The 24,762-nt window shown below is 51.0% G+C and overlaps 11 protein-coding genes across 11 annotated transcripts; 5 read left to right on the forward strand and 6 right to left on the reverse strand.

Annotated features, from left to right (window-relative positions):
• Positions 1-127: 127 nt before the first annotated feature.
• Asppvi_001505 (putative mitochondrial carrier protein) lies at positions 128-1,415 on the reverse strand (the record flags this gene model as incomplete). Its single annotated transcript, XM_043297800.1, has 5 exons — positions 128-547; positions 608-881; positions 937-1,092; positions 1,149-1,158; positions 1,241-1,415. The coding sequence occupies 5 exons, from the start codon at positions 1,413-1,415 to the stop codon at positions 128-130; spliced, it is 1,035 nt and encodes a 344-aa protein (XP_043153735.1).
• A 969-nt stretch (positions 1,416-2,384) lies between these two features.
• On the reverse strand, positions 2,385-4,063 carry Asppvi_001506 (uncharacterized protein; the record flags this gene model as incomplete). The annotated part of the gene is made up of 2 exons (XM_043297801.1): positions 2,385-3,376; positions 3,682-4,063. 2 exons carry the CDS (start codon positions 4,061-4,063, stop codon positions 2,385-2,387), a joined length of 1,374 nt encoding a protein of 457 aa, XP_043153736.1.
• A 2,861-nt stretch (positions 4,064-6,924) lies between these two features.
• Positions 6,925-7,959, reverse strand: Asppvi_001507 (aldo/keto reductase; the record flags this gene model as incomplete). Its single annotated transcript, XM_043297802.1, has 1 exon — positions 6,925-7,959. One exon carries the CDS (start codon positions 7,957-7,959, stop codon positions 6,925-6,927), a length of 1,035 nt encoding a protein of 344 aa, XP_043153737.1.
• A 754-nt stretch (positions 7,960-8,713) lies between these two features.
• Positions 8,714-9,130, forward strand: Asppvi_001508 (CVNH domain-containing protein; the record flags this gene model as incomplete). Its single annotated transcript, XM_043297803.1, has 2 exons — positions 8,714-8,855; positions 8,937-9,130. The coding sequence occupies 2 exons, from the start codon at positions 8,714-8,716 to the stop codon at positions 9,128-9,130; spliced, it is 336 nt and encodes a 111-aa protein (XP_043153738.1).
• Positions 9,131-9,191: 61 nt separating this feature from the next.
• On the reverse strand, positions 9,192-10,036 carry Asppvi_001509 (SDR family NAD(P)-dependent oxidoreductase; the record flags this gene model as incomplete). Its single annotated transcript, XM_043297804.1, has 2 exons — positions 9,192-9,511; positions 9,559-10,036. The coding sequence occupies 2 exons, from the start codon at positions 10,034-10,036 to the stop codon at positions 9,192-9,194; spliced, it is 798 nt and encodes a 265-aa protein (XP_043153739.1).
• A 638-nt stretch (positions 10,037-10,674) lies between these two features.
• Asppvi_001510 (putative S-adenosylmethionine-dependent methyltransferase) lies at positions 10,675-11,607 on the forward strand (the record flags this gene model as incomplete). The annotated part of the gene is made up of 2 exons (XM_043297805.1): positions 10,675-10,688; positions 10,743-11,607. 2 exons carry the CDS (start codon positions 10,675-10,677, stop codon positions 11,605-11,607), a joined length of 879 nt encoding a protein of 292 aa, XP_043153740.1.
• Positions 11,608-12,002: 395 nt separating this feature from the next.
• Asppvi_001511 (GNAT family N-acetyltransferase) lies at positions 12,003-12,548 on the forward strand (the record flags this gene model as incomplete). Its single annotated transcript, XM_043297806.1, has 1 exon — positions 12,003-12,548. The coding sequence occupies one exon, from the start codon at positions 12,003-12,005 to the stop codon at positions 12,546-12,548; it is 546 nt and encodes a 181-aa protein (XP_043153741.1).
• Positions 12,549-14,614: 2,066 nt separating this feature from the next.
• Positions 14,615-16,396, forward strand: Asppvi_001512 (putative GABA permease; the record flags this gene model as incomplete). The annotated part of the gene is made up of 5 exons (XM_043297807.1): positions 14,615-14,702; positions 14,747-14,807; positions 14,862-15,094; positions 15,151-15,993; positions 16,047-16,396. The coding sequence occupies 5 exons, from the start codon at positions 14,615-14,617 to the stop codon at positions 16,394-16,396; spliced, it is 1,575 nt and encodes a 524-aa protein (XP_043153742.1).
• A 2,188-nt stretch (positions 16,397-18,584) lies between these two features.
• Asppvi_001513 (GAF domain-containing protein) lies at positions 18,585-19,419 on the forward strand (the record flags this gene model as incomplete). The annotated part of the gene is made up of 3 exons (XM_043297808.1): positions 18,585-18,777; positions 18,896-19,242; positions 19,309-19,419. The coding sequence occupies 3 exons, from the start codon at positions 18,585-18,587 to the stop codon at positions 19,417-19,419; spliced, it is 651 nt and encodes a 216-aa protein (XP_043153743.1).
• A 519-nt stretch (positions 19,420-19,938) lies between these two features.
• Positions 19,939-21,978, reverse strand: Asppvi_001514 (putative NAD+ kinase Utr1; the record flags this gene model as incomplete). The annotated part of the gene is made up of 2 exons (XM_043297809.1): positions 19,939-20,444; positions 20,511-21,978. 2 exons carry the CDS (start codon positions 21,976-21,978, stop codon positions 19,939-19,941), a joined length of 1,974 nt encoding a protein of 657 aa, XP_043153744.1.
• Positions 21,979-23,124: 1,146 nt separating this feature from the next.
• On the reverse strand, positions 23,125-23,955 carry Asppvi_001515 (putative exosome complex subunit Rrp46; the record flags this gene model as incomplete). Its single annotated transcript, XM_043297810.1, has 2 exons — positions 23,125-23,538; positions 23,620-23,955. The coding sequence occupies 2 exons, from the start codon at positions 23,953-23,955 to the stop codon at positions 23,125-23,127; spliced, it is 750 nt and encodes a 249-aa protein (XP_043153745.1).
• Positions 23,956-24,762: the final 807 nt, after the last annotated feature.

Consider the following 24,762-nt stretch of genomic DNA (forward strand, 5'->3'; position numbering starts at 1 on the left):
GATCATCTGGCTATAAACGACGCACTAAGTTCATTACCAATTGGCTTTTGGTATCTCATTATGCTATATACAAATGGTCGTCTAGGCTATCATTGTTCGTCGGCCTGATTACCTGATTACATCGGGCTCATGGCAGCGACCGCATCACGCCCTCAAACGCAACCAGGGCCATCGCATTCGCCGGGAATGCTCGTAAGAAACACGGCACAAAGCCCCTCCAGTATCCTCTCCACCCTCGCTCATGATAAACCGCCCTGGCGGCATCTTTCCACCGGCGGAACTTTCTTTCCCCGTCACCTAGCGCTCCGCCCATCGGGTCTGTCATCAGTCGCTGCTTGACCACATCGGACGGGTACGAGGTCAACCAGAAGATCTGGGCCGATATACCCCCGGCCCAGAAATTGATTACTGGCGCCGACATCGCGGTGTTGTTCTTCATCCATCGCGTCAGGACGTCGTAGGAACCCCACCAGAAGAAGAAAAACGATCGGAAGAGGATTGTCGCGCAGAGGCCGCGGTATAACCCTGCGATACCGTGAGTGCGCAACTATGCTGCAGTCAGCCGACGCTCACTTGCAACACTACCGAGACTCCCTCGATGACTTACCAGCTTCTGTAAGCAATCGATCGGCCCGCTGTACATTCGCTTCGACTTATCCGCAGCATACTGAATCTGCAGCCGCGCCTTGATGTGCTCTACTGGAGCCGCTATGAAACTGACAGTCGTACCGGCAAGGATACCGGCTATCCCATGTCCGAAGCTAGGAAGCGTTTTGGGATCACGTTGATAGCTCGCAAACGGCGTGAGAGACCGAATAGCGGGTTTCGAAAAGACATTCTCAAGCAGTAGTCGTCGGTACAGCGTCAGGGAACCGAGCATGCTATCCGTGAATCAGACCCAACCCAATCGTATCGATTACCGACGAAAGTACTCACACAGAGTCCATAACCATCCAACCGACCAGCGGCGGCGTGGCTCCCTTGTACAGTCCACTCACACCCTCCTTCCGTAATGTCTGTAGTACACAGTCCAACGGCCCCTTGAAATGGCCTTCTTTGCTCGTTTGTAATCGCACCTTTACCGTATCGAAACTAGCACATGTCCATCAGTCGTAGAACAACATAATGAGAGTGATCACGTCACATACGGATGCCCAACTACACCACAGAACGGATATCAGCTCAGTCCCGAACGTCACCAACAGTCCTCCTACCCAAGGGGAAACTAGGAAGAACATACCACTCAACTTTGCAATCCCCGAAAACACTCCAGCCACAAACCCCTTATAGTCGCTCTTCTTCTCGATCGAAACCGACGGACCGGCGACCACACCGGGTGTACTCTGGCTTCCGACGGCCATATCGCCGGGGACCTTAGCGTCTACTGGCGAAAGCAACGCTTCAACTGACGGCATCTATGCGGATTTCAGATTCCTGGAGAGTACTCAAGGCCTACAGTCCGCGTTGGCAATGTGCAATGAGTAGTGCTGCGACTAATTAATTGCGAGGTACAATATTAAAAACCCGCGGCGATATCGGAGATTGGGCGTATGGGCTGTCCCATTGAGCACGGCGCTCTGCTCAAGGGATGAACGACGGAATCGAGGGTTCGGTCGGTTTTGTTGTGAGCAAAGAATGAAATAGGCTTCGATTGCCCATCGCAGGAACGGAAGAGACAATCGAATCGACCATGTAGGATAGAAGATCAGGTTATAAACTTCGATGGGGAAGCTTTGCGCCCCGCAAAATCTGTGGTGCGGATTTCGGGGAGAGATCGCCCAGCTCCGGAGAGCAGCCTAAGACTTAGTGGTCTTGGTTGGCCAATCTCGCGTCAACTATAGAGTATCAACTAACTATCTAGATTTGAACAGTGGACTCTTGGTCGACGGACAGTGGAGTCTTTGAGACACAATTTAAGTCAAGTGGCAGTCTGAGAATCTCTAACAATTGACTGATCTAGCGATAACTCGTCCTTTCAGGACGCAATATGTAAATACACAACCGAAGCAAATTTCCCCGCAATCAGTCGAAGCCAAGGTACGAAGACAGAAGGTAACATGAGAAATTCTAAGTATTGTCCCTTTTGAATCCAATTTCAGCGTCGCTCTTGAGTCAAGCAGGACAGTCTGTTCTAGCCATGGCTGAATGTTATAGGAGACAGGATATAGGAGAAGAGCGGGTCTGGGTGCCACAGGTGACATGTGCAAAGCATTAATCAAGGCTGTATGGGGTATAAAATGAACACAAAAATAATGCAAGCTGAATTGAGCTCTCATGCGAGAGCCCATCTGACAGATATGAGTTAATGGGAAAGTTGGAAAAGAATGAAAAAGATGCAAGCTTCCATCCTGGATAACCGGCCAGGACGTGGAAGATGGCCCTGATCACCAATTCTTGGAGCTCTTTCGCGACTTCTGGCGAGCCCGCTCGGCTTCGCGAGCAATGAGCTTCTCGACCAAATCTGGCGCAGCGCTGGAGCTTTGAGAGTCGCCTGACGAAAAATCTGAGCTCGTTGCACCGATGGTCAAGTAGCCACCGGTCTCCTCCAGAGCCAATGGAGTCACAGGTCCCGGGCTGCGTAAAGGGTCTAGCCTTGGGGCAGAGGGACTCGGCGAGAGCGGTCGAGAGGGTGCCTTGGAGAGAGTGACGCTTTCCACCAATTCTCTGTATTGTCTCAGCGTGTCACGAGAGCTTGACGTCCAGTACGACTGCTGACGGGAATGCCGGGGTGACGGAGGCTGTGCGGCCAAACTCTGGGTGTTGTTCGAAGGCTGGTAGACAGCGGGATGGAACCGAGGCAGACTGCCGAGATGGAAGGCTGGCACAGACTTCGCCGAGTTGTGAGGGCGGGAGCGTGTTGGCTGTGGAGATGCGGAGCGGGTTGAGGGTGACATGCTGGGCGACATGACCGGCGAATAGTACGAGGAGCTATCAGAACGCATTCTGGAGGATGGCTTGTGGTATGAAGGGCGGCGATAGCGGTCACTGTCCAGCCGGGACACACTCTCGCGGTTCCTCCAAGACTTGGACTGATCAGACTGCGGGAAATAGTCCTTTTCAAAACGCCCGGTCAACGGGGTGACGGGCAGATCTGAATCGTAGGGACTACTCGGCGGTTTTGGTATGGGAATTGGACGCGAGGTAGAACGGCTGAGGACAAGAGTATCAGACAATTCTGAAATTTCCGAAGCGGGCGAGCGAGGAGACAGCGGCGATGGTGGATTATATGTGGACGAGGTCGCTGTCAGGTCACGCAAGGACGATAGTGAGACTCGAGTGGGGTGACCGTGCTTGGCGATCAGGCTTTCCAGTTGATCTCGGGCTGAAGCTGGTGAAGGACGATGCGAGGGCGACCAGGAGGACGGGGAGAGATTGGCTAAGAGCACGCGATCAGCGAGAATGACCAGAGAAATGAACCGGACATGCCACACGTGTAGGGTGGAGATTGTGTCGACGGTGCCAACACAAAGGGGGAAGTAAACAAATCATTGAAAAGGGATAAGATGAAACGCGGACGGTCCGCATCTAATAATGCCAATGAGAGCAACGGATAGTCCGCTAGAAGGGGAGACAGAGGTGGAGAAGAGGGGTAAAGATGCATCTGTATGGTTGGATGGAGTGGCCGCGGCCACGCGCTCGACGATAGACGCAGAGGATAGAAACAAACGGACAATTACTTACTGCTGAGCAATGGGGGAGAGTGGATTGAGCTCCAGGAGGACGGATAGAGAGAAGAGGATGAGGACGAGGAGGCCGAGAAAGAGGATGGTGGAGAGGCTGCCATTGAGGCTTTTATCCTTTTCCTTCTTAGGCGAGGATAGTTCTGTCCCTGGCCGCGGGAAAGATGAGCCCACATCAGCGTGCTTGCCCAACTTGGTAAGAGTGGAGAGCGACGGGAGATGACAACAAGGAAGAAATTTGGAACCAGGCACAGGAACGGGTATCGAATGATCTCCTCTGGGGTGCCCCGTTTCTTTTCAGACGCAGCAACAGCCGACGCAATTCTGAAGAAGACAAGTTTTCTTGACCCAGTAGGGAGAGACGAAAGTGCTCGCTGCTCCATACAAGGGAAACAGTGCAGTTATTCCATCATCATCTTGCGGGGAAGCGATCGAAGGAAAATCACAGAGCAAAAGAGTGTCATCAAAAATTCCCGACAACAAAACAAGTCGTGACATGGCGTCATTGGCGGAGCTGCGGGTACAAAAACGCAAACTAGCAAAGAATTGGGTGGACGGGCGGGGCAAGTATGTTACGGTACGGTACGGTTACCGCCCATGGTACTACCCTTGAACCCCGGTTATTGGCGGATTTGCCCCATTCTTTGCCCAAGCCAGCGTCCACCACGCAAGGGGTAAAGCAAAAGAACAAGGACATGCATGCCTTCTCCCAAGGCAGATGGAGAGTCCAGGAGGCAGAAAAGGGTGTTTCAAGCCAGAGGATGCATGCAGAAGACATTTTTCACTCACCTGCGACATCATTGCAGACCTAAGTCAAATGATCCTGGCAATGGTGACCGTAGCGGGTCGAATTTCCCCCCTTACCCCAAAAGCTGATTGGTTCCTGATTTGGCGAGCATCCGACGGGCGCTATTTTCAGGTCGCTTGCCGTACGAACCGAAAATAGGAAGACGGCCAGATTAAAAACCATGCGATGACGCAGTCTGGGAGGTATGTGGCTTGCAAAAATGTTGGTTTAAGACCTGCCAGGAAGACGAGCGGTTTTGCAATCAAAGTGATGTGCAAGGTGTTGAAGATCGGTTGTCAGTGGCTTTTTAGGAAGAAGAGGAAAGGTAGAGGCAACGTAGGTAGGTAGCATAGCATAACACAGACGACGCATATGTCAGGTCGTACGTGGTCAGATGCAGGACGACGAATGAGGAGCTTAGTCAACTTGGCGTGTCAGACGCATCGACAAGATGGCTTGGACTAGGCATCAGCAAGACAGTGCACTACACTGTCTTTGTAAGGACAGGACGAAAGAGAGAAAGGTCTCAGCAGTGGCAAGGTCTGACAATCTTGTCCGAGACCCAAAGAGATTCAACAACACTCTAAGCCAACGAGACGGGGTGAGCTCTGTCCTTAAGAGCTAATCGGTTGCCTTTAGGAGCATCGGGATTTGTCTACACCATTCACCAGGTTTCGCAGATAAAAGGAGCATTGTAACCACACGCGCAAGCAGCGGGTGACCCCGAACCCTACTCACTGAGCTAAAAAAGGTGTGGAAAAAACAAGGCAGAGGCAGTCATCACAATCAGCATCACAATATGAGTGAGTATGAGGACTCACTTGAGAGTTATGCTGAATAGCTGGATGACTCTGGATTTTACTGGATTTGGACATGAATTGAGACCGTTTCCCACCATCAAAGGAGCCTAGAACCGATAGTGGGACATGGTCGATCTGCCGGGGTCAACAGCGAAGATGACTGGCAGACTGGCAGTAAGAGGGTGTAAGTACGGATACTAGTTGAGACCTACTTTTTGAAGGTGGGTGGGCAAGGAGCACTGATTAATGCTGAATGAATAGAACAATCAGTATAGACAGGGTTGAGTGCTGCTGCCAGTGTCGGTACGAGGTTTCCATCCTGATGCTGGAGTCAGTCCTTGAACACTCCCGTACTTGATTCATTGCAGACAAAAGGCATCTGTTCATACAAGCGAGGAGGACCCAATCAGATCACTTTTATCGACCACACTAGCTGCCTGAGTCGAGTCAGGGAAGAGGAGTATTAATATTTGCTTTTCTGAAGACGCTCTTTCTTCCCATCGAGGCCATTATGGTTCTGATCACCACCATCCACAGGGTATCTAAATCATCCACCAAGCAGGGCGATCAGCCGACTCGCCCACCTCCCTAGCATGATCCACCCCCACCTGAGCGTCCTCGAAGTCTGAACGCTCGGATTTTTCTGGTTAATTCACCATCTAGCGCATCATATCTCAAACAAGGTCCAATAGTCATGAGCGGATGTCTGTTCCAAGTATCTGAAAGACGAGCGATGACCAAGATGGTTCCTTGCCACCTTATGTCATGGGAAGTGATATCCGACAGAAGGAATAAGTGCGAAGGCAACTTAACAAATATCCGTCTATCTCCGTACCTGCAGTGAGATGGTGATTTGGGGTGCACCCAAGACCGATCGACTACGCTGTCTGAGTTGAAGTGCTCCTGATGTCTTGCTGGACAATGGGTGTGATTGGTAATAGACTCCACCCCTCAACCTACATGGCTGGGAAAATCCCCAGCGTAAGTTAGCTCCAGCCTACAGTCAACTGAACGTGCCAATCCGCTGCTCTCTTCCCAGATTTCAACAACTCAATCACAGCCTCGCAGCCGTTCGAGCAAAGCTAAGCCGCGCAAAGCAGGGAGGGCAACGCAAGACATTTGCACGCCGTTTCTCATCCACACAAGTCTCGTGCCGCACATAGCTCCCTCTTTCTATTTTAGCACGATCTCGATCCGGATTCTGCAGAAACCGGCACATCATACCGACCAGTCATCCTGATTTGATCCCTGGACGGGTTCTCGCATGACCTAGTGGGCGTGGTGACTGCTGTGGCCGGCTGAGCAATATCAGTAAGTATGCTGCCTTGCAGCAGGAACCTTACAAGTGGTTATCTGGGCGTTCTGGACTCTAGAGAGCCATCTGGCTCTGGAATCGGTTAGGCTCCAGGATTGTGGAATTTCTACTGCATGCTGCAGGTCAACGGGTGCCTACTGCAGGTGCTGACATTTGCAGCGAATCCTGATCCTCGAGCCAGCCGTATTATTTACAGGCTTTCTAGGATGATTGCGATATTCTAAGTGATCAGGAATGAGCTTTATGATCATATGGCATTTTTGTTATAGGAAGATGGGACACAATTGGTCTTCTAGGATAGCAAGGGATCCGGTTTGACAAATAGCCTGCAGTAGCTAGAAACTAGTGGTGCCCTACAACCATTTTTGGTTGATACAGATCGTCAATACTCTTGATCTCTTCCTCTGTGAGCTTGAATTCGATCGCCTGGATGGCCTCGTCCACTCTCTCCTTCTTGCTCAGTCCCACAATCGGCGCAGTGATGAACGGCTTCGACAATGACCACGCAAGACTCACTATGGTCATCGACACGCCGCGTTTGCTGGCAATCTCCTCTATCTTCTCGCTGATCTTTTTGTCAGTCTCGGTAAACGGCTGGCCCATTAGTTTGCCATTCAGCGATTTCCCTCGTGTGGTTTCCTCAAATGCCTTCCACGGCCGGGTCAAGAAGCCCATCGCAAGCGGACTCCACGGAATCGCACCCATCCCGAATTTGGCACAAGCAGGAAACATCTCCCGCTCCTCTTCCCGGTAGATAGGGTTATGGAAATTCTGCATGGAGATGAACTCGGTCCACCCGTTCATACGCGCCGTATACTGATACTCCAGCAGCTGGTGCGCCCACATCGACGAAGCCCCGATATAGCGCACCTTGCCCGACTTGACAACATCATGCAGCGCCTCCATCGTCTCCTTCACGGGCGTGTTGGGATCAAACCGGTGGATCTGCAGCAGATCAACATACGGCAGATCCAGCCTCTTCAGACTCGCCTCGATACTGTCGAAGATATGCTTCCGGCTGAGCCCGTACTCATTCACGTAGCCGGCATTGTCGCGCTCCTCATTGGACATGAAGAGGGGATACTCCTTGCCGCGACCGACAGGCGCCCACACCTTGGTCGCGACGACGATGTTCTCGCGCCGCCAGTTGTATTTCTTGATCGCCTTGCCGAGAATCACCTCCGAGTCGCCGTTCGAGTAGACATTTGCCGTATCGAAGAAGTTGAGCCCCGAGCGGTAGGCGTGGTCGAGCACGGGAAGCGCGTCGTCTTCGCCTAGTGCCCAGTCGAAGCGTTTCTCGGGGCTGCCGTAGCTCATGCAGCCCACGCAGATGGGCGAGACCCGGAGCCCGCTTGATCCGAGTTGGACGTATTTCATTTTGATACTATATTAGTAACTCTGGGCTTGTGACTTCTCGCCGGACCTGTACAGATAGATAATATACCATCGGCTCTCCCGGAAGGCCGGACTTAGCCCCTTGTTAATATCCTATTTCCGTAATGGCCAGATTACCGTCCATCCTGCTCAGTTTCACTCGTGCAAGAAACAGGGAATCCAGGTATCCCCTTGCGTTCAATCCACCAATGAAGCTAACGGTACAACACACTACTGCAATTGCGGGTATGGTCGTGCGGAGTGAGCGGGGTAGATAGCAGCCATTTAGCCAGATGGCAGAATGCAGGATGCAGGATGCGCAAGTCCCGGTTCCTAGCTCACTCGATCACTTAATACTAGGATCGTCTGAAGCTGTCAAGGATCAAGGTAGCTTGCTGTATAATCATAGAGTTTTGGTAGATAGCGCCGAAGTAATCCCGCGTATACTGTGCAGTTGCTCCGGACCATTCACTAACAACAATCCATATCCATCTACAACGTCCATCAAACTGACTACTTCTTGTAGAAATACTTCGATACAATGTAGACGCTCTCCTGCAGGGGTTACTAAATACAACCACGGAATGAACCCTTCCATCCCAGGGAACTCCCCACACCACCCTGATATCAACATTCGCCCAAGATGACGAATGTGGCCAACCCCGTGGGCGTCAACCCCATAAAACCTCGACTCGGTGCCTCACCAGCCAAAATGTCCACAGAGAGCATCTGAAAAAGAGATCCTAGAAGCATCAGAATGTCCCTCCGCGGCTTCCACACAAGCTCCGACACCATAGTCCTCAAAGACAAGCATATTCTCAGCAGTCGCTGCAAACGGCCCGACGGCACCTGGTCCTTCTCGGAGATCGATCTGAATAATTGTCTGGGGAATAATAACGGTAAGTTACGACAGTATCAGTGTGTTCCTTTTTGGTGCGGTGCATTGTGTAGCGAATAACGGATGCTAAGATGTGCTCTAGGGAAGTTTGTCTGGGGCGGGGACTCGTTCGCGGACAGCGCGTCGCAGGTGCATCTTGCGTTGGAAGGTGGGGAGGGGAAACCGATGCTGCATGCGCAGCTGAATGACCGGCATGGGAGTGTGCAGTCTGCGAGTGTGAATCTCGGAGAGTGTATTCAGAATGAGGCGGGGGGATTGGAATATATGCATTGCTGAGGTGCAAGGTCAGGTGTATTAGAACTACGGGAGTAGATAATCGAATGTACATGAAGTTGAATCATCCAAGAACGCCCGTCCAGCCATTATCCGCCGGGATAATGGCGCCGTTGATCAGTTTCGAGCCCTTGCCGCAGGCCAGGAACAGGCACATGTCGGCTACATCGTCGATCTCGCACATGGGCGGTTTGATGGCGCCCAGGATCTCGAAGGCCTTGTCTTTGCCCTCCATGTTGATGCCGGCCTGGAAGGCGTCGGCGATGTTAGTCTTCATGCCGCCCAGCATCAGCCCATTGCACCGGATGCCCTTGTTACCGTAGAAGGCGGCTGTATTCTTGGTCAACCCGACAAGACCATGCTTGCTCGCTGTGTATGCTGCGCCTACTGGAGTCAGCAATAGGAATACCTTGGTTCGTCGGAGAACATACCCGCTGCCCAGCCGGCCTTACCAGCTACAGAGACGATGTTGATAATACATCCATCAGTGGTAGGCTGCGCCAACATATTCTGCACAGCTAGTTTGCTGAGTAGAAATGGGGCTGTGAGGTTAACGGCCATCACCTTATCCCACAGTGCCTCGTCGAGATCTCCCACGGGATCAAACCTGTCCATGATTCCAGCATTGTTGACCAAGATATCGAGCTTCCCAAAGTCCGCGACGATCTCGTCAATGAGCGTTTGAACGGCGCTTGCAGAGGTTATGTCCGCTTTGATAGCTTTCAATCGGCCGGTTTCCCCCAGTTCTGCTGAAGTCTGCCGTAGTCGGTCCTCGTTGACATCGCAGATCACCACGTTTGCGCCAGCCGCGAGGAAAGTAGACGCAATGGCCTTGCCCAACCCGCCAGCTCCACCGGTGACCAGACAGGTCTTGCCAGCAAGTGAGACTTCAGATGATGGAACGAGCATATTGAGTCCTGTCAAACACGGAAAAGGATGGAAGATCTAGCCAAACATCCATCATGCCCTGGCTGTCGGCTCTTTAATATATACTCAAGTTCGTGGAAGCCCTCATCAATCGGGGAATTCTGAGCAACCGTGTTAATACGCAACACGGCTTGCTAATGGTACGCCACTTCCTTTTCAAGTGGAGAGCCTCGAATGGCTACTGAGAATGGCACGTCACCCCTAGAGTATACAGCGGTTCAAGGTGGGGATAGTCCGTAACTCCGTATCCGTTCTTCGAAGCGAACATCGTATTGCGTATTCGGTCGGCAGTCACATGACGAAGGAGTTGAAGCCTTAGTGCCATATTCCAGCCATTTAGCCAACGGTACTATATAACTCGTGACTTAGGTTTGCACCATGTTCTGAGTTGTTTGAAACGACTCGGCGAAGGACCGAATATCGGAAACGGAGCGATTTGCAACTGCCGCTTATCGGCCTGAACTACATTGCCGTTGTCAGGATAATGAGATCTAATACAAGCCGGGCATCATGGAATATCATCATAGAGTCGCTTGGGCATAATTGTCAAACTCGCCACTCGAGAATGCCGGGTTCTAGTGCAAGAAATAATCATCACTAGCAGCAAGTCATCTATCAGGATGGCCTCGTTTGCGTACGTCTTCCGAGTTCATGGTATTTGAAGACTCTAGGTCCTGACAACCAACAGGAGTAATACCTTTTCTCACCAATTATATGCGGCTTTCCGGCCAGCATACTCAACACAGCTCTACTCCGCCGTGCTTGCATATCATAGAGGTCCATCAAGGACAGCCCTTGACTTGGGGACAGGCCATGGTTTAGTCGCCCGCGAGCTCAGTCCACATTTCCAGCGGGTTCTCGCCAGTGATCCATCGGCAGGAATGATCCAAGAGGCACGTCAGTTGTCCACTGCTTTTCCCAACATAACTTTCCACCAAGGAAGAGCCGAAGAGTGTCCTTTTGCTGCAGATGCGCAAGTAGACCTAGTAACCGCTGCGCAGAGCGCGCACTGGTTCGACTATGCCAAGCTGTGGCCGGAGATGCGAAGAATTGTTCGATCCGGAGGCACGCTGGCTTTCTGGGGCTACAAGGACCATGTGCTCGTGTCCTACCCCAGAGCAACCAATATCATTAATGAGTATGCGTATGGGCAAGATCCTTGGCTGCTGGGAAGCTACTGGCAACAGCCTGGTCGGAGTATAGTGCAACAGAAACTGCGAGCTGTTCAGCCGCCGGTCGAGGACTGGGAAGATGTCTCTCGTGATGAGTACGAGCCTGGAGCAGAGGGAGGGACACGGTTCATGCATGCGAGGATGACTTTGGGGTCCATGGAGGAATACGTCAGAACATGGAGCTCGTTTCACGCATGGCAGAGGAAATGGCCTGATAGGACGAGGAGGGCTCCTGGGAATACCGATCAACGTGGTGATGTTATTGATGAGATGATGGACAAGATTCGAGAAACTGAACCGTCTTTCCAGCGAGATGATTGGAAGGATGTGGAGGTGGACGTTGAATGGGGGAGTGCGTTGATATTGGCGCGGAGGAGGTAGCCGGTATGTCGCACCTATTAACGACATGGATTCAAATGGAAAGATGAAGACGTACCCCGACAAAATCCCGACGATGTAAGGGCATGTTTTGGGTCAGTTGAAGTAGATACACTTTCGTCAACTAAGGGCGCATGCACACGCCCTGTGGATGGCATCCATACCCCACCAAATATCATCCACACATTTATTAACAACGGTCAAAATATAGAGCTTAAGCCAGAAGAAATGAAAAAGATTATTGTCCTCAAGAAGACATTTTCCCTTCCAGTGCTTAGAATCCATTCATCTGGGCCGTTCATGTCGTCCCTCGTCCAGATCCCTTGAGCTACTTATTCCTGGACTATTCTATCTACATCAACAGCTAGCACAAATTAGCCAGCGTCATCTTCTTCCAAATGGCTCAAACCGCAACTTTTCCAACAAAATCTATCACAGTTCGTACACACAAACCTGCAGACATAGACTGGATCATCTCCCGTCACGGCACCCTCTACGCAGACGAATACAACTTCAACGACAATTTCATCGCCCTAGTCTCCAAGATCGCGTCAGACTTTCAGCAAAACCATGATCCTACCTCGGAGCGTTGTTGGATCGCGGAGCGCACTGACAAGACCACCAATGAGCCAGTGGGCTGTATAATGCTTGTCAAGGACGCCGACTCGCCCGATATAGCCAGACTGCGCTTACTACTTGTGGAGCCGAGCGCTCGGGGAATGGGAGTCGGAAGGACCATGATCAAGCAGTGCATCGAATTCGCGAGGGAGGTTGGATACAAGCGGGTGGTGCTCTGGACCCAGAGTATCTTGGGTTCAGCGAGGAGGCTATACAAGGCCGAAGGGTTTCAGTTGGTGAAGGAGGAGGAGCATGAAGGGTTTGGGACGACGTTGATAGGGGAGCTATGGGAGCTAGAGCTAGAGAAGAAGTCTCAGGACGCATAGTACACTTGCTAATTGTGTAACGGCCTCAGGTTGATCCCTGCGTAGGGGATAATGAACTAGATTGCATCGCTATACTTAACACGAAGGTAATCCAGCAATGTGATAACTGAAAGGCGTTTAGTGTACATCTTTGTCTTATTGCCTAGTCAGACTAATCCCATCATAAGCCATCACAGCCTTGTGGGTCCCTCAACCTGCGCTGAAGCTTGGATCACATGGGAGCACTCAAGAACGAGTTTTACATAGGATGAGCATGGAACAAAGCACCGAGATGCAGGCCATGTATTGACTTTTATTGAGCACTCGTGCTGCAACCGCAATATGAGCTCACTCGGGAGACTTCAGGCGCCATTGCCAGGCGTAACGCAAGAAACTACAGTAGCTCTTGGAAATCTTAAACTTTGACTTCTCCCTACTCAAAGTTCAGCCACCGGCCGAATACCGCGAATCTGGGGTCACACGTATCACTCAGGCAAGCATTTGCTGCTCTCTGAATGCTACAGTCCGGTTCGTCTGATATCGACCAAGAGGACGTCCAAGGTGTCTTTGCAATTCCTTCATGAAATTCTCTCTACATTGCCGCGCCTCTGCTGTGCGACCCAGTCATTGAACACCCATCTTGGGCTATTTGGAGAGTCATCAGAAACGTTGGCGGGCTCGGTACACATTTATGATTCCGCCAGCAAGCTCGGAAGTGCCTAACCCCAATCCTGAGCATTGGAAGCTCGTTTATTATAATGGTGTTGGACGGCAAGCTTGCGGATGCCTTCAAGAGCACCTTTTTCCACGTCAACTTTACTTATTTTCGACTCGCGGTCGACGTTCGTCAGCATGTCTCCTAGATCAGAAAGATATCCCTTGCCAGAGGCAGTGATATCCGTCTCGGACTCAGCCAAATTAGGTTGCTGATATCGATATATTGGAGCTCCTGGAAACTGGCTCTGGTGAGAATCCAGCAAGTCCGTGAATGCAATTATGCAAGCCAAATAGGGTAGACACAAGGCCTGCATATGACTGTGTCACAATCAAGGCTTGGGACGAGATTTTGGATCCCCATACTGAGCCAGCCGTATCCAAAACGCAGGCAACTGGCAGGCAAGACTGGCGGCAATGAGTATCTGTATAAGTCTTCAGCACCGTGTCATGCTATTTCAAATCATCATTGCTGGAACTGTACAGACTTGGCTGCTCGGGAGGAAGGTTGTCTGGAAACGCCTAAAATGGTGTTCATATTGTCAGTGTTGAATGAATCTGCTTAGGAGGCGATGACGATAGGAGCGAAGGAAAGCTGGCATGCTGAGTCTCAGCCTGAATTCTGATTCCAGAAGATTCAGCATATCCAGCAACGTCTCCACAGTACTATCACCGTCTACTTACCTCGACATTCCTTGCTGTTGCCTACCTGATGGATTGTGTTAGTATTCCTGAATCCTGATTGATCCCCATCCCCGAGAAAATAATACTTTTGCAGTGTGATGATGGCTCCGATGAGGACCGGATCGCCTGTCCAATTATAAGAACGGATCCTAGAGAAGGAGTGGCTTTTTCGATATTTCCCCCGGTTCGTCACCTGCTATAGTTGGATGTGGTGACGGTGGAGTAAAGTAACGGCGTTATCAGAGCGAAAACCACAGGCTCTTCTTGACAAATGCAATGACACTCCACGATATCTCCGCACTTTCTCACCTATGCCGGACCCATTATTAGACTATCTCACACCTCTCTTAGCTGATTCGGCTTCCCTCGATTCCCCCACGATCATTCGACTCCAATCTTCAATTCGACCCACCTGTCATCGCGGAGACCTTCTCGATTGGGAAATCTTGGTCGACTATCTATCTTATCCTTATCAAACCTTGGCTCTCTATCTTCAACCCTAATGGCGACTCCGTCTGTTGTTGTAATCCAAAGGGCTGACTCCCATCTCAAGGGAAGATGTAGGCTCACGGAGGCGTTCGGGAGGGGGACTTAAAGCTTAAAAGCCCCTTGCCTTCGGCAGGGTCATTTCATCTCGATCCAACTCCTGAAATCTTGCAGGAGAGAGGTATTCTGTGCCTACTGTCACCATGGCGGTCATTGAGGAGGATAACAAGCAAGTCTTTCAGCCGACAGCCGGAGAGGATGTTCGTCTTGAGAATCTTGGCTACGAACAAGGTGCGAACAGTCCCAAGTGGATGGACTATACTAACGTAGAGCAGAGCTCAAGCGGACCTTTGGCCTTTTGGGTATGATCGGTTTCAGTTTCAGCATCGTTACATCGTATGCATTCCTCCTTCCTCTGTCTCATTGTGGAAATGCATGCTGACTTATCAGATGGACTGCCTTGAGCGGCGTCTTTATTGTAGGAGTCACGTCGGGTGGCCCTCCGGTCATGGTATTCAGTTTCATCGGCGTCAGCCTTCTTACACTTGCAGTTGCGATTCCCATGGCAGAGATGTGTTCCATGTACCCTGTCGCAGGGGGACAGTACTCGTGGGTGGCCGCTCTAGCTCCCCCAAAGATCGCACGCGGGCTGTCATACATAAGTGGATGGTTCATGCTTATAGGTATGGTGATAGATTCTCGGTCATTAGGTACTTTGCTGCATACTTATTTGAAGCAGGGGTTCTTGCAATGGGTGCCACGAACAATTACATTGGAGCCAACTTTGTCCTTGGAATGGCCAATCTCGTCTTTCCCGAATACACGATTGAAAGATGGCAGACTGTCCTTGTCGCGTACCTCATTGCTTTCATAGCGGCCGCCATCAATATATGGGGCCCTCACCTACTCAACCGCATATCACGCTTCATCCTGGTCTGGAACGTGGGCTCCTTCCTCATCACCATGATTGTTCTCCTCGCCACAAACAACCACAAACAGCCCCCAGCGTTCGTTTTCTCCGAGTTCCAGAATTTCACCGGCTGGGGCCCAGCGATGGGCGCTATCGTCGGGATCCTCCAGTCGTGCTTCGGGATGTGCTGCTACGATGCACCCGCACACATGACCGAGGAGATGAAGTCGGCCTCGAAAGAAGCCCCCAAAGCCATCGTTCTCTCCGTTGTACTTGGTGGAATCACCGGCTTCGCCTTCCTCCTCACCCTCTGCTTCTGCATCGGCGACATTAGCGAAACAGCCAGCACCTCCACCGGCGTACCCGTCATTCAGATCTTCTATGATTCTACAGGCAGTAAAGTCGGTGCATGCTTCCTGTCTAGCATGATCGCCATAATTGTCATCGTGGCGGGCAACAATCTGCTCGCTGAGGGCTCACGCTCGGTCTACGCGTTCGCCCGCGACCACGGCCTGCCCTTCTCCAAGGTCTTTGCCAAAGTTGAGAGCAAGCGCCAAGTGCCCGTCAACGCCGTGCTGCTGACTCTGGCCGTACAACTCGCTCTGGATGCTATTGATTTTGGCACCACGACTGGATTCGAAACCGTCATTGCGATCTCGACAGAGGGCTTTTGTATGTCCTGCTATACCCCTTTCTATTCTCAAACCCCTGCTGACCCTCTATAGATTTATCATACGCAACGGCCCTCTTCAGCCGTCTCCTCGGCTACGTCACTGGCCACCAGAAAGAAATGAAAGGACCTTTTGCTCTGCCACCGTGGATCTCCATCACTCTCAATGTCCTGGGGCTTCTCTTCCTGCTCTTCGCATCCATTACTTTCAATTTCCCGAGCTCTTACCCCATTGACAAGAACTCAATGAACTATACTTCTGCCGCGATTGGCGTGGTTGCGCTAATTAGTCTAGTTACCTGGTTCACTACCGGTCAGAAACACTTCACTGGACCGGGAGATATGAGCGTGTTGCATGGACGGGAGGAGGTGGTTCGATCGGAGGCAGAGGTAGAGAAGAAGTAATCGTGATGCAGATTGTATATATCTTGTACAGGTGTAAGAATCCACAGAAGCCAACACTTACCGTTGACGGACGATGCCGGCAGTGATCCAGTAGACACAGGCAGGTATCTCTGATGTGCTACAGTTGAACAGGAATAGCAACCATCAAAGCGAGTAATGAGTGAGCTACCTCCGCAACCGCAAGAGTAGTCGTCTCCCCAGTCGTCTCGTATATATGACACCTCAGCCAGCCCCAGTCACCTCGAGCTCGCTAGCGTGTCGTGAATTGAAATCAGTTCATGCGTGGTACAGCCTGATTGGCAACGCGAACTGCTCTCATGTACACTGCCAGACGCTCTCCAATTAGGTAAGGGGACCGACACATACGAAAAGCTAATTTAGTTCAACCAACATTTCTCATCTTACGTTCTAAACTGTTGCTGCAATTATCAATCGACATTTTCTCTCCCCAAGTCCGCTTCCTTAGACGGCGACAGTCTGGTCGAGAATCTGAGAATCATACTACATACCACCTGGGAAAGGACTGCAAAAGATATGGACCCATTCAGCCGACTTCCCTGGTTCGCGCTGCGAAATATTCTTTTAGATCTCCCAGATTTGCTCACGCTGCAAAGATTACGTGATGCATCTCCAGGTGTCGCAGCATTCCTGCACAAAAATAACTATCTATTTGCAGTGATTGTGGACGAGATTATTGGAGACCCAGCTTATGAAAGAGGCCTGCTGCCATATGTTCAGGATGCAGTCAGGCTCTTGATTCTTGTCTAGACCCAAGCAGCGGATTCACAGCCTCAGCAGGAGAACGACAAAGATGCAGACTCACTGGAGGAGTCATCAGACATTCTAAAGATCCTGCGACACATTAAGGAGCGGTTCCCCCAGGAGCTACCTCCATTAGAGAAGAAAATATCCAGGTCAACATTGTTAGCCATTCTTTGTTGGCTCCTTGCCTTGATGGCCTGCTTACAATGCATTACACATGCATATTTTCATTCAATGATTGCTAGGTGCCTAAAGTTACCAGTGGAGTATTTACCCAAGAAGGCTATATATTTTAACACGCATGGTCCATTTAACCATTGTGAACACCCTCAGGGAATCCCATATATTCCCATTGATATCGGATTACCAACATGGTTTAAGGAACAACGCTTGCTGTATGCTTTCCTCTGTGTTATTCTATGTTATAAACTTCAGAAGATATATATAGAATATATTGTTATAATAACAGATGGTCAGGCAGGATAAACATTGCTAGATGATAACATGGTAGGGCTTTAGAAGATACTATTCGAGATGCTCAAGATGAACCTAGCGGAGCAGATAAAGTCTCTTCTTCAATGGCCAGACAGGCAGGCAGGTGGGCATGGAGAGATATATTCCTGGTTGCTATCCAGTTCAATTCCGGAGGAATTCAGCCACTGCTGCGGTCATTACACATCAATAATGGATGAGCAATGGGACAAGGTAGAAAGGGCTATTACTTGTGGTGATTCTACCCAAGGCTCACAGTGTCTATATGAGTGCAGTACGCACCCTCTATCACCTCTTAAATGCGTACATTACTCCGCGTTTCGCCCATATGGTCTTGTGTTTTGGGGTCGCATCAGACTGGACGCGCTGGATTTGCCTGAAACAACCATTTTGAGCTGAATGTTTTTCGCCTGGTCTTGCATACTCTCAGAAGATGATTTGGAGGAAATGTTAAGACTGCAGGACGTGACTCCACGGTATGACGAAGCAGACTTTGAATATATGATCCATGGTTAGCTTGGGGGGGGTCGCTGTATCAATTCCCGCGCATGAAACATAAGGCGATTCCTTTGTCTTCAGAAGTCAACTCGCTAACATGATACGCCTAATGGGAGTATTGCCATGGGTGTAGCGATCGAATGCCGATGACGACAAGAGCGTGAATGGACAGATGCAGGTAAAGTCAATATGCAGTCTCAGACCCATCCCAGTCATTAAGATCATTACTTTGACATAGGAGATGACGGAATCGCAGGCGGAAATGAGGAGACGATCTTGTCAGCAAAGGCCTTATCGATAAGCACCAACAACCCCACACCAGCTAATCTTCTTTTTTCCTCCGAGACGACTTCTCCAATTTCTCAGAGCAGCACTACACTTACACAATTAGCTACTTTTGCAAATATAAACCTGACAGGACATTACATCTTCCATCATGGTGCGTCACTACCCCGTCTGCTCAACATCCTACCCACACCACACATTCCAGGCATGCGCTGACCACAACCACAATCCAGCCTCACGCCGACTCCTCCTACTTCTCAACCTCCCAAGAGCCCACCAAGGCAGAGGTATACGCACAAGTCCTCCAACAAGCCAAAGGCCTAGTGACAGGCCAGCGCAATTGGGTAAGCCTTTTTCCCCCAGCTCCACATCCCTTTACCTAACTCGCTAACACAACTACAGGTCAGGTAAACACACCTACCAACCCCACCAAGCACACATGATCTTGGTCTTCTAACAAAGACAGCAACTTCTCCAACGTCGCCTCCCTCCTCTGGCACGCCTACGCCGCCCTCCCGTCCCCCTCCTCCTCCGTAAACTGGGCAGGCTTCTACATCCGCCAGGATAAATTCCCCGCGCTCGGCTCGTCCCAGAACACACCAAGCAGCAACACCAATGTCCTGCTGCTGGGCCCATTCCAGGGCCGCCCCGCCTGCCAGGAGATCCGTTTCGGGCGCGGCGTGTGCGGTACCGCGGCGGAGAAGCGCGAGACGGTGATTGTGCCGGACGTGTTGAGTTTCCCGGGCCATATTGCCTGCGACGCGAGTAGTCGGAGTGAGATTGTGGTGCCGATTTTGGCTGGTGGGGAGGTGAGTTTGTTGATTCCGTTGGAGGGTTGAGGTGTGTTCTGTTGTGTTGCTAATTCGTGGTGGTAGACGGTTGCGATCATCGATATTGATTGTACGGAGCCGGCTGGGTTCGATGAGGAGGATAAGAAGTGGCTCGAGGAGCTTGCTTCGCTCTTGTCTGAGAGTTGTGATTGGTAAGTGTGGTATATATGTGGTATGATATTTGGCTCGGCTTTACTTCATAGATCGACGTGTGCCTTTTGTTGAAAATATTGTCTACTTCGAACTATGGTTTTGAATTTGGTTTGCGCATGGCATTCATGTGAGTGTATGAAGAGATATAGTCCGAATGGATCATTGAGGTAGTGTCCATTCCTCTAATATTTCAATTGTACCATAGCAAGTTTCCGCTCATAAGCAAAAACGGGGAAGAGACTCCTCAGATCAAGTGAGTTTTGCAAAAGAAAGGTAGTGACGAAGTATCTTAAGCACACCTTTGTGCCTTGAGCAAGATATTCTATGACTGTATAAGCAACATCCCTGAGATTCTATCCCATCGTTCTTCGAGCAAAGCGAATGTCCCATATCCCTTGAGCAAATGTATACAACCAACGCCAGTCCCATAGTGGATGCGCAATGTCTCGCGGAAAGCATCCGCAGTAAAGTGTAACACGAATAAAACACAAGCGAAATATACAAAAGGGCCAGCGCAGCCAGCTACATATTGAGCAGGCTCATCTGTCGCTTCATCGGACTGGTAGTCCCCGAGTCACCGTCCTCGCTGGGCCCGATACCGCTGTCGGTGCCAACCAGACCGGCATCGGTATCTATGTCCCATTCCTCCTCTTCCTCGTCTGCGTATATGTCATCACTGCCATCGCGATTCCAGCTTTTCTGGACCGCTCCGCGCGTGTTCCAACGCAGTGCGCGTTGAACACTTTCAAACCATTCCCCGCTACCGGAGACCACGGTAGGAAAGGGGTACTGGCTGGCTTCAACGGTCACATAGTCCCCTTGGCGGAGCTCAACTCGTCCCTTGCCATCAAATGAACAGTAGGCACTGGATCGGGATCCCAGCGGAACGGCGATACGGAGCAACAGCGAGTCTGACAGCACCATTGGACGGAAAGACAGAGTGTGGGGGCAGATAGGAGTAAGAAGAATGCCAGGAATCGAAGGATGGATAAGAGAGCCACCTGCGGACAGAGAGTACGCCGTAGATCCTAAACCGAAGCGTTAGCCAATGGGTGAACCATTTAAACCATTTGAACCAGGTTCAGAGAACTTACCGGTCGGCGTGGAGAAGATACAGCCGTCCGCCTGGACAACGGTCAAGAGATCATTGTCGGCGTACAACTCAAGATTTGACACATAAGGTGAAGGCCCCCGATCTATAACCAACTCGTTTAGGACCTCGAATTGCTCCCCTTCTTCGACTGCACCTGCTTCTGCCCCTTTGCTTCGGTCCTTGCGGAAGACCGTGCAGGTGAACCGCATCCTCAGGTTGACGCGCATACCGACGTCTCCCATGACAGCATTCAAATGTGATTTGTAATTCTCAAACTCGAAATTCGTCAGAAAGCCCAGGCTTCCCAGCGAGAAGCAGAGCACCGGCGGAACAATCCGCTGGAAAAGCCACGACGTGAATAGAACCGTACCATCTCCGCCTAATGTAAGAACAAGATCAAATTTCTCCGGCGCGGCCCAACAGAGATCCGGAGTCCAGTAATGCAACATCGATTCAAAACGCGGCTCCGATTGCAGCAGTCCCGCTGCGTCGAATCGTTTGGAATTCCGTAGCTTGGAATCGACCCATACATTAACCCCCAGGTCGCTCCCATATCGCGGGGTCGAGAGAAGCCACTCAGCCAGCTCTCGTGTCAGGTGCACCAGGCGGTTATCGCGCGCCTTTGTCACAATCATCACGTTTTTCACTGCCCGTTTGATTGGCCGCCTTTGAAGCTGCTTCGACACCTCCCGAACTCCGGTTGCAGTTTGTACCAGCCGAGAATGAGACAACCACTCATCGTCAGCGATTTCCTCCAGCACCTTCTGAATGTTGACGGCATCGTCAAACCGTCGATGGTAAAAGCATGGCGATTGCAGGACCAGCTGCGCCGTGGAGGGCGACCTTTCCAGGTATTTGCCCAGCTGTAGATTCGAAAGAGCCGCGGAAAGTTTCTGAGACGATGAGTTGCTGGACCGTTGTTGCTCTGTCTCCGCTGAAGAACTCGAGTTGGGGCTTGTGGCTAGGAATCCTAAAGACGCCGCCAGCGGCGCATTGGAATTGGGATTGGTGCACAGCGACGGTCGCGACGCGAGGGCCTTCATGATCGTCTGTCGGGGTATAAGGTCGCTTGAAGATGCGTTCTTGCGGTGCTGTGAACCCAAGGGACCCGCACTGCGGAAAGAGAGGAAAGGGGACGAGGGTAATGAGGCGACGGGCGGCGTCTCTGCCTGGTGAAGCTCAAGCTTCTGCGGGACGTTGGCCCTACTGTTGGACAGTCCGGAGGTGGGTTGGTTCACATGAAGATCATTTGTCGACTGAGAAGGATCTATATGACTGGCATAGTCCCGAAGGAGCGATGCACCGACAGTTGTGGACGTCAAGGGACAAGAGTCTGGAGAAGTTGGACCTGATAGTGGGGCTGCGGAGGAGAGCGGTGGTGATGAGGATGACGAGAGAGCGGAGGATCCAGAGGGAAGGGAGTCGGACAGGGGTTTTAGGGGGCCATGGCTTGAAGAAGAGGAAGCCATGATGATGACAAAGGCCGCAAATGAGTGACAGAGGTGTAGGGCCGACTGCCTTGAGAGGGGGGATTTGTGATTATTCCATTGACTTGGGGTGTTGTGTCTCTTAGACGTAAGACGGAATTATTGTTATTTCCAGCGGAAGGTGGACAAAAAGGGAAGAATGGCCAACATGGAACGGGGGAAAAGGACCGAGACTAGGTCCTAGTCTGGTACTGGAGAAGGCGGAGCAGCCGCGGCAGCCATGTTCGGATGTAACGGGTTTTGGCGGCGGATTACAGTCATCCTCCTCAGCCAGGGATCGCGAGTAAGAATCTCCGGCCATTAATGGCACTCCAGTCAAATACTTCCATCTGCTTCCATGGTCAGGCGTGCGTTAGTCTTTCATCATCATTTCAGGAAGATCACTAATCATCACAAAAGCATGTTGTTTTACATTACCAGAACAAGGTGGAGCCGCATTCTTTCTGATGGAATGCACATCGTCATCTCGGTGCTCCAAGGAGGTGCTACTTTATTCTTAAGGGGGAAAAATGGCATTTCTTTAACATAAAGGCTCTGGTCCCAGGAATGGGAGGAACAGTAATCCAGCGGACGCGGAAACCTGAGGGAAGAGGGATCGTGGCAATAAGGTCAAGTCACCACGGATTCATTCGTAATCGCCAGTTTGCTGGACGTGCTGTAAATATCTCATAGAATTTGAGTTTATAGCTGGCTAATTCAGTCCTGTATTCTGCACGTTGGAGAAGGTGTTTTCTCCAGTTGGTGATCCATATTTAGAAATTCAGTGTCAAAACGAATATCCCCCAGGAACGGCCAAAGATATTCTAGCAGAAGTCGACAGCGTGATAGCACATCAAGGCCAGAAACTTTAGAGCCGGAGACTAGATTACTGTCGTTGCGGTATGGGCTCGTGGAAGAACCCGTCAAACACGGTGACGCTGGAGAGCAAAACGCCTGTGCGCACCAATGGAAGGGCCCCAGGATGTGCCTTGCAATAGTGCGGACGCCAAAATGCGCTCTGGTCATGCCAAAGGAGCGAATCTGACGTTGCCGAATGCGCGGGAAGCCATGGGCTTTGAGGAGCATCCCGAAATAGCACCTATGTGATATCAGTATGTTCATGCAGCTGTGATCACTCCGGCCCCAACATCACGCCGCATTAATCTTCCATGCATAATCCTGGTAGACCTTGTCCTCAATAGTCTCCCGCATAAATTTATCCATCCCTTGTTCATCTGCCTCTTCCTCCATGGTGACATCGCCATCGGCACTACCAGCCAATGTCCCGCGACAGATTGCGGAGGCATGCTGATGAACTGTTTCCCAGGTAGCGAAGTCGAATGTTCCCTGGCTTTCATTCAGAAGTAGGTGGCCCTTGCTGGAGAATGCTAGAACATGAAGAGATTTCGCGGTTGCCGCTTGGCTAACAGAAGGCTGTCGGATAACATCTCCTGACGATGTGACTGCCAGGACGGATGCAGTAAAGGTCATTGATAGGGGAACAGAAGCCGAGATTAGAGCCAGAAGAGAAGCATGGAGAAGAGCAGGAAGGATAGTCAGATACTGTTGAGTACAGGCCAAAGTCAGCGGTGCCCCCTGACGCCTAAGTTTTAACATTTCACCACCATTGAAATAAAAACTCACCGAATCTCCCCGACAGACATTTTGACCACCCACTATCGCCAATGTAAGGACAACGCCTCGGCGAGGATATCCTTTCTCTCGTCCCAGGATCAACCTTCCCAGCATAGTCTTCAGGACGCCCTCGACATATCTTTCACCAACCCCACCAGGAGTGGTGCCAGGCTTCACAAAAACTTCGATAGTCGCCTCTTCAGGCTTCAATGCGTCACGGCGGCCAGGCAGCTCGACAGGAGCATTTACGGAACCTAGGACGTCGAACCCCGTCGAAGGACATTTGTAGGATGCCGACCCGTCGGCGCGGGTAAGAGGAGTAAGGGAGGCGGTTGGTCCAACCATTTTAGCTTGCGATGATTGCCGGTCGGAAACAAGTTGAACGCGTAAAAAAAGACCAGAAAAGAGCTCCAAGTCCCCTGGGAAAACGGACAATTGACGGGGAGTTTGGCGTCAGAGAACGAGCTGCTGTTGGAGAGAATGAGAAAAGCGTCCTTCCGCTGGAAATTTTTGGCAGCAAGGTTGAACAATGCGGGCTGTTTCCCGATTGGCTGACCTTGGTGCTTGAATGCTCCCCACCAGGTGCTTTAGGTATGGCACGCACGCATGCCAGGGAACAACACACACGATACATCTGAAAACACCTGCACGATCTTGTTCTGCGCAGTCATATTCCAGCTATATTCCTTTTTCCTGCATGATTCAGGTAGTAACAGAGGCAGACCGGGCCCAAGATTCCCGCCGTATCCGCCGCCTCTGGACTCAAGAGGACACAGGATACTGGCGACGTAGTCATTTTACCTACTGAGGCAAACCAGCTCCGATTTCCGGCATTCATACGGGGTGAAAAGAACCTATCCGATTGGAATGCGACTCCTTTCCTTTGAATCATACCAAGCGGAACTACTCCGTATCATATGGCTTACTGCAACGGCCAGCTCACGATGACCAGAGTCATTACGCTAGGTTTGGATCTTCATCCTTCCACCAAAGTGTTACATCTTCGACCTCCAAGTGCCGAGAACATTGGCAAAGTGGCAGTGAATGACTCTCAAGGCCAAGGATCACTGAGTCCATTCTGGGACTACTGCGCCACTCTCAGAGAGGGTTGTTCGTCAACGCAAGAATCGTTGTACTAGAGCTATCAGTAAT

This window comes from Aspergillus pseudoviridinutans, assembly GCF_018340605.1.
Source record: "Aspergillus pseudoviridinutans IFM 55266 DNA, scaffold_1, whole genome shotgun sequence".
Taxonomy (NCBI): domain Eukaryota; kingdom Fungi; phylum Ascomycota; class Eurotiomycetes; order Eurotiales; family Aspergillaceae; genus Aspergillus; species Aspergillus pseudoviridinutans.